Genomic DNA, 7,674 nt, shown 5'->3' on the forward strand with positions numbered 1-7,674 from the left:
TTTTGTCAATATAAATCTACCCTTATAAAAACTTAGTTCTTAAGTCACAGAATGACGTCAAGAAATAGCTTATAATTTTGTTTTCGTGCTTGTCAAAATACTCCATGACTAAAAAAATGTATCATCTATTAACATAACTTATCTTGAATCGCACCACTTGAACCAGACTCCCTTAGATTACACAATTGAGTTTTCTAAACTTTAATTACACATTTTAGGATGAAAATTACAATGAATAAAATAATTTTAAAGCCTCAATTATTTGAAGAGCTAAAATATTAGTTTCCCCGCAAAGCAATTTCAAAATAACTTTAGAATTCATAAATTTTTAATAATTCGATATATATATATATATAAAGATCTCTCTATTTCTCTCGCACAAAATTTCAAAGCATTTTATCAAAAAATGCAAAGCCAACCAACTAAGTAATTCTATCATAAATCCTTCACCCCCTCTCTCCAAGTCTTTTCATGATGGACTCTTAAGCCGAATGAATTGCACTAGTGATTGAAGGAAGAAAAGTGTGTTTGCAACTAAAATTCTTTCTTTTCACCTAATTGTTTATGGAAAATGATCAATCTTATAAGTATCATTTTGTGTGTAACTAAAAGTTTGTTTGATATGGTTGTTAAGCTTCATCCTGGTCATGTATAGATCGCCCAAGTCCGGGTTTATAAGCGATGACAATTGTCATATGAAGACTCGTTTTTGCTACGGCTCCAGCGGGTTCACTAAACCAAGCCACTGCCTATGAGTTTGCCGATATTTTCTACTTTTTGTTTGTGTGTTTTATACAGTGAAAAAGTACGTTTGTTTGTGTTAGTTTTTTATTCTTGTTATCAACTTTTAGCTGTTTATGAAAAAATTGAAAATGAAATTTTATGATTTTCAATTGTTTTGACAACCTATTATTAAAAATTTTAATATCCAAAAATAGCTTTTTTGAATTGAACTATTCATTTTATACACTTTTTAGCTACAATTAAAATAAAACAATCACATGAATTTAAATATAATTAAAATAAAATATACATAAATTTTGAAAAATAATAACAAAGCTAGTTACAAAATATTTTTACTATTTTCAATTGTCATGTCCAATAAATTTTTGTTATAAAGTAAAATTTAAAAGTATAACAATTAAGTAAAATAATTATAATAAATGTTGTTTGCATTATAGTACTTAAAGACAAAAGTGAGAACTTTTAATTCAGTTTTTTAGTTTATTTTACTTTTATAAATACTAAACAAACAGATTGCTGGTTTCTGGTTTTTAGTTTTTATTTTGATGTTTTGGTTTTCATTTAAAAAAAAAAAACTAGTTTTTTCTAGTTCCACTTTTAAAAATCTATTTTCATTCTCTTTTTCTAAAAAAAAAAAAAAAAGAATGAATTCTGTACTTTCAAGCTACCCATTCTTTTAACTCTCTTATCTCAACTTTGTGCGTACAAGAACAATGAAAGCTTAACAAATTTACTCATTGTAAGTAGTCTGAGGGAAGGACCTTTGGATCAACCGTGGTTTTATAAGAACCAGTGTCAATATAGGCAATGACAGTTATGGGTTTACCATATTTTTCAGGGAGAAGCTGAATTTGAACATGGGGACTTACCTGTGATTGATTAAGGGTAGGCAAAGCTAATATTTTAAAAGTCGATAGTATTGAATAAATTATTTATATTATTTAATTTATAAATAAAAAATAGTTTGATGTATAAAAATAGTAACACACATATAACTTTTTCACAAATTGTGCAATAAAAAATAGTGTAAAGAAGGCATTGCTATTTATTATAATAAAAAACACAGCACAATTGTGTTTTATTAGGAATAAAACAATAACAAATTCTCAAAAATAATTGAAAATGATTTACACTTGAATTGGAAAACACAAACCCAACAGCCGCGAGAAAAAAAAAAATAGAAACTAAAAGAACAAATTCAAATGAAGCATTGAAGAATGGTGCTTAGTTGATGACGTGGCAGTTCCTCCTGATCTCACCCTTTCGGCCGGTTAGCACCTCAACGGAGCCCATGTGCACCATTGCTCGAGCAAACTTTGCGGCCCATATAGAGCTGTACATGGCATTGTTCCTCGCGGCCCACGAAGTTGATGGGCTACTAAGCAAAGTCTGGTCCGAAGTTAAAAGCCCACGCTTCATCTTTAGGCCCACATAGTACCTATTGTCCAACCGGTTGGGGGTCAAGGAGTCCAGAGGCACAGTTGGATCCGGGATGGACCCGGCGGGCCCAGTCCCGTTGCGAGGTGGGCTGGGCGGCGGGCACTTGGTTTTCAAAAAGGCCGCGTACGCCGGGTCCATGGAGGGGTCCATTGGGCTCGTGGCATTGAAGGAGTAGAGGCGGTTTGAGAAGGAAGAACAATGGGAGACACCAATGGAGTGAGCTCCGGAGAGGGTCACCATCTCATCGAGGGACAACCCTTTCTTGGCAAAACTGTCCGTTATTTGTTGGGCAGTGAAGAATGGGGCCGGGAGGTTTAGGAGCACGTCGGCGGCCTGGGAAACGAGCCCATCCCGACGGCCGGCGGGCACATCGTAGTGGATTCCTCCGACTTTGGACGCGCTGTCGCGGGCCGCGAAGGCAAGGATGTCCGCACACGATACCTTGTTCGGGCATATAGCCTCAAGCTGGGATTTCGCCTTATCAATGACCTCGAAACCCCGTAGGCTCGGGTTGTTGACAGGACTATCTTTCTCGGCTATGTTACCCGGTGTCGAGTCTAGTAATACGGAAGCGTCACAACCCTAGACAAAAGTACAAATAATAAATAAGAGTCGTGATCTAGATCACCACTTAACCTAAAAATTTAAGCTATATATTAAAAAGTTATGGAGTAAAACATACCCGAACAAAGCAGTCATGGAAGTGCATGCGAATGAGGCCGGCAGCAAGGCCGGGGTTGAGGGAGACGAATTTATCAACGGCCTTTCGGACGATGGCCTCAGCAGGGGGACAAGTTGATGAATAGAAACCCACTCGAAGGGAGGTGGTTTGAAAATTTTGGTGAGGCCAAGCCATTGCTGCAGAGAGCAGAAGGGAGAAAATGCACAAGCAAGAGAGCTGCAGTGGGATAACTGCTGGGAAATTCCTTCTGGAACCAATTAAGAAGAAGAAGACGAAGAACAAGAAGAATCAGACGAAGAAGAAGAAGATGCAGGAGCTTTTATATGGAGGGTGCTGTGATGCTGGCTGTGGTGATCACTGAATATATGTATGCTGTAGAAAGGGATGTGCTGTGTTCTGTGGGTATGGGAGCATTTATAGGTTGAAGAGAGAGAGAGGGAAGGTGGGGGGTTGGTTTTACTTCAGAAACCCAAAAACGTGTGCAGCTGTAAGCAGAGATGACTGAGCTGATAGCTCTAATGTTGAACATGTCTCAATTTTGATTTCTTCTCTCCAAATCCTATTGCCATGGAAATTATAAAATATATATATATGCTTTCTCCTCTTGGTTGGCTGCTGCCTCCACGCTTTCGTGTGGTTTTTGATAAATGAGAACGTATATGTACGTATGGATGCATGTACATTTACGTAGATTCAATATATACTTGAAAAAACAAGCGTTTAGTTATATATATTTAAGTATTTTATATGTTCCAAGTTTCTATTTGGGCAGCTTCTATATATTTCAATTGACTTTCACAAATTATTAAATTAATGCCATGTTGTAATTGAATTAGAATCATATATATATATATATATATATATATATATCCCGGGGATAATTTAATTTAATGATTTTCATCAAAAAATTGTTAAGACCTTACGAGAATATTCTTGTATTTTTTATTTTTTAATATTCATATTAAAATTTTGGAAATTTTTTTTTATTTTATTTAAAGTTTTTCATGTAAATGTCAATTCAATGATTACAAAACAATGTGCCAGCTGCTTTAATAATTTTTTGAAAATTTGGAAATGATAGAATGAAAACTATATATAATATTGTACAATTAAATAGACTTTAAATATTATACATTTTTCTGAGTAAAAGTTGAAAAATTTAAGCTTAAAATATCCTCTACATACAATTAAATAATTGAATGTTTTAGATAAGAAGGTTATCATTCCATCAGCTGGCACTGCAGCTTTGATTTGAACAAGTCATGCAATTTGTTAGTAGTGTGGACTTTCTATATGTGATTAATTCTTTTGTTCCATGCATTTTGACTTTCTCACAAATGATTAATTATTAATTTTAACTTTTTATATGTACACATTGCAAGAAAAATGCTATAACTTTTCTTTCCCAATTTGTATTCTTGGATTGAGGCACCCCCAACAAGAAGAAAGCTTTTTCTGAGTTTTGTAATATTCTCATAAACATCTTGACCAGGCATAGGATTGAAATGCCTCTCGAGATACAAATTAACTCTAGAAAAGCTAAAATTGCATCTTTGAAATACAAAAACAACTTAAAAGTTAAGGTAAAAGACATTGACCTCACCTGAGATTTGATAAAAAGACAATAATCTACCCTTTTAGGAAGACCCGGTGTAATAAAATTGACTTTAAATTCCTGGAGTTGGGAAACCGTTTTTTGAAAAAAAATCCGATCAAGCCCTGAATGTCAAAATAAGACCTTATTTCAAAATCCAGGTGCCGGTTATTTTCAATTGGTTCCTTTAATGGTGACTCATTTTGAGTTTTCTTGATTTTGGTTTTGAAATTAGTTAGTATGGTTTTTTTTAGCTGCAACATAAATCTCCTTTATTAAACCAAGTTTTGTGATGTAAGCCGGGTTTTTCAAGAAAATTGAGTCCATTTGATTTTAAGAATTTCTCTAACCTTAGTCAAGTGTCCTTTGAGTCCAAAATTAATTGTGAATCAAATCCAATAATTTCAAAATTTGTGTCTAATATGAGTTTCTCTAAAATTATAGATGAACTCCTTAAAAGTCAAAATCAGAGTTCTTTAAATTGAGTTTGTTTCGAATTCTTTGAGTCCTTAATTTCTTAAATAAGTCCTTTAATGTTGAGTCTTTCAAATGTTAAAATCGATATTCTAATTTTCAGGGATTTTTTGTCATACTTTATTACTATTTGTTCATGGGGTCAAATTGGTCAATTGTGACATTCGTTTTGTTGGTCAAATTTGAAGAAGCATGAGGTAACATTTTATTCAGGAAGAAGGGCTTGGACCCATGCAGCCAGTTACAAAAAGGAAACTGCAACTACAAAATATTGTACAAACAAACGTTGCAGTTCAATGGGAAACAGGGGTACATACAAATTACACACAAATATTACAAAAGCAAGAAAAGAATAATAAGAGAGATGCTAAGCCCGCCACTCCTAGGTTGCCACTTGGCCAAACTAGAGGTATTCCCCCAAGTCACCTACGCACAAGAGAGCGTTGGAATCAATTTGTTAGCCGAGAATTTAGAAAATAACTGAAAATGCCAAAAATAAATAAATAAATAAATTACATGTGCGCAGAATAAAAATATTTTGTTAGTGAGAATTCTATTGGCAAAAGGGAAATTGACGCCAATCAACCCCCTAAGCCTCCCTATAAATAGGGAGGCTCGCACTGTAGATCACGCATAAGGAAAAACCCTGGGGAAATTGAGAGTGAAAAAGAGAATTTCAAATAGAAAACCTCTACAAAAAAAGAGAGAATGGGAGCATCAGAGAAATTCTATGGGATTGAGAAGAGAAAGGAAAAAAATTGAGAGTTAGAGGGGCGAGGTTCTACAGAAACTAAGAAAATTCAGAGGTTAGAGAAGCTCTTTCAAATTGTAAAGAGCATAGAAGTAGAGAAAGAGAGGAGCACAGAAGCATATTACAAAAAAACTCGCTAGAATCTCATACTGAACAGACACCAGATAAATATAGAGGAGAAAGAAAGAAGTCCGGAGGTAGCAAACCTGAGCTTTGCCTGAGCTCCCCCCTCTCATGAGTCCCAATTTCAAACCTGAGCTCCTAACTCGAATACAAATCCGAATCTGAACCTATTTTGAGAAACCACTTGAAACCCGTGACTCATTTAACCTCTTAGACTTTGACCCAAACTTGAACCCGAACTCGGGTTCAAACCCTTTAGACCAAAGCCCCAACCTCATTCCAAATTACCCAAAGCCCAGACCCATTTCAAAAAAAAAAAAAACCCTGGCTCGGGTCACCTTTTTATTTAAAACTCAACGAAGCCCAAATTCATTTTTTAAAAAACTAAACCAGCCCACGTGTTTTAAAAATTAAATACAGCCTGTTTTTTTTTAAACCCAAGGCCCAATTCTTTTAAAACTCAATCCAAAGCCCATTTTGTTTTAAAATAGACCCAAGGCCCAAGCTTGTTTTAAAATTAATCGAGGCCCAACCTTCTTTTAAAGAACCCGAGCCTTGTTTTCAAAATCCATCTAGGCCTGTTTTGGAAAATTTAAACTAGCCAATTTTCAAAAACACCCAAAGCCCGTTTTTCAAAATTGACCCGACCCATTTTGTTGTAAAAATTAACCCGGCCAGCCCCTTTTAAAATCTTACCCAAGCCCAAATGCTGAAATGCCCAAAGCCCATTTTCGAGTTTAAAACAAAAGCCCATTTTCAAACCAAAAACCCAAAGCCCATTTCCAATTAAAACCCTTGGGCCCGCATTTTAAAATTACCAAAGCCTATGGTCATTTTCAAAATTACCCAAGCCCATTTTAACTTTCACCCCAAGCCCATTTACCCTAAAGCAAAAAATCTAGCCCTGCACGTGTTTGACCTTGACACGTGGAACCCATTCGAGGTCACCTGAGTTAGCACACCCCCTGGGGTTGACTTATGTGAGTCAACCCTGACACTCACCCACTAAGTTGAGATGAGTTCACTCGTCTTCAACCTTAGCCTAGTGACCCGAAACCCTAACTCTGCAGATCCAAAACTTGAAACATAGAACCATCAAGACAGTCACATAATAGATCACAATCGGCTTCATATCACACACATCACATATCAAAACAAAATAATAATAATAATAATAATAATAATAATTGTGATGACCCAAATATATATATATATATATATATATATATGATTAAAGTACAATAATAATAAAATAATAAAAATGGTCATTTAGTTAATATCAATATATAAGTGTTTTTCTGTAGGATCTTTGATTCCATATTTGATGCCTAAGAAAGACCTTGTTTAAGCGAGTGCTCAGAGACCATTGCGGCTCAGTCGCTCCCTGGAGGTCGGCCTAGTCAAAATGGAATTTCATAGGATAAACAGGATAGACACTGTTTGTACACGTAAATAAGTATATATACATAAAATAGTGTTTTGACAAACATAATTTGTAGAAATACAAAATAAGATGATAATAATATAGGTATCATATGTGGGGCCCACAAGACTATGTGGAGTCCACATGAGTCCCGGAGTCACAAGACACTGTTTATATACGTAAATAGGCACACAAAATAATGTTTTGACTGATATAATTTGTAAAAATATATGATAAAATAATAATAATATAGGTATCCTATGCGGGACCCACAAGACTGTGTGGGGCCCACATGAGTCCCGAAGCCGTATGGAGGTTTACACGAGTCTCAAAGCTATGTAGTATGCATAAAATCATATGAGAGTTATTCGAGTGACGTAGGATCCATTTGGGTCTCGAAGTTGTGTGGGGCCCACAAGACCATGTGGGGCCCACATGAGTTT

The 7,674-nt window shown here is 35.3% G+C and overlaps 1 protein-coding gene across 1 annotated transcript; it reads right to left on the minus strand.

The window, feature by feature from the left end:
• Positions 1-1,968: 1,968 nt before the first annotated feature.
• On the minus strand, positions 1,969-3,107 carry LOC131155596 (peroxidase 5-like). The gene is made up of 2 exons (XM_058108838.1): positions 2,867-3,107; positions 1,969-2,766 (listed from the first exon to the last, which is right to left on the minus strand). The coding sequence occupies exons 1-2, from the start codon at positions 3,038-3,040 to the stop codon at positions 1,969-1,971; spliced, it is 972 nt and encodes a 323-aa protein (XP_057964821.1). The 5' UTR covers positions 3,041-3,107.
• Between the last annotated feature and the right edge of the window lie 4,567 nt (positions 3,108-7,674).

This window comes from Malania oleifera, chromosome 5 (genome assembly GCF_029873635.1).
Source record: "Malania oleifera isolate guangnan ecotype guangnan chromosome 5, ASM2987363v1, whole genome shotgun sequence".
NCBI lineage: Eukaryota > Viridiplantae > Streptophyta > Magnoliopsida > Santalales > Ximeniaceae > Malania > Malania oleifera.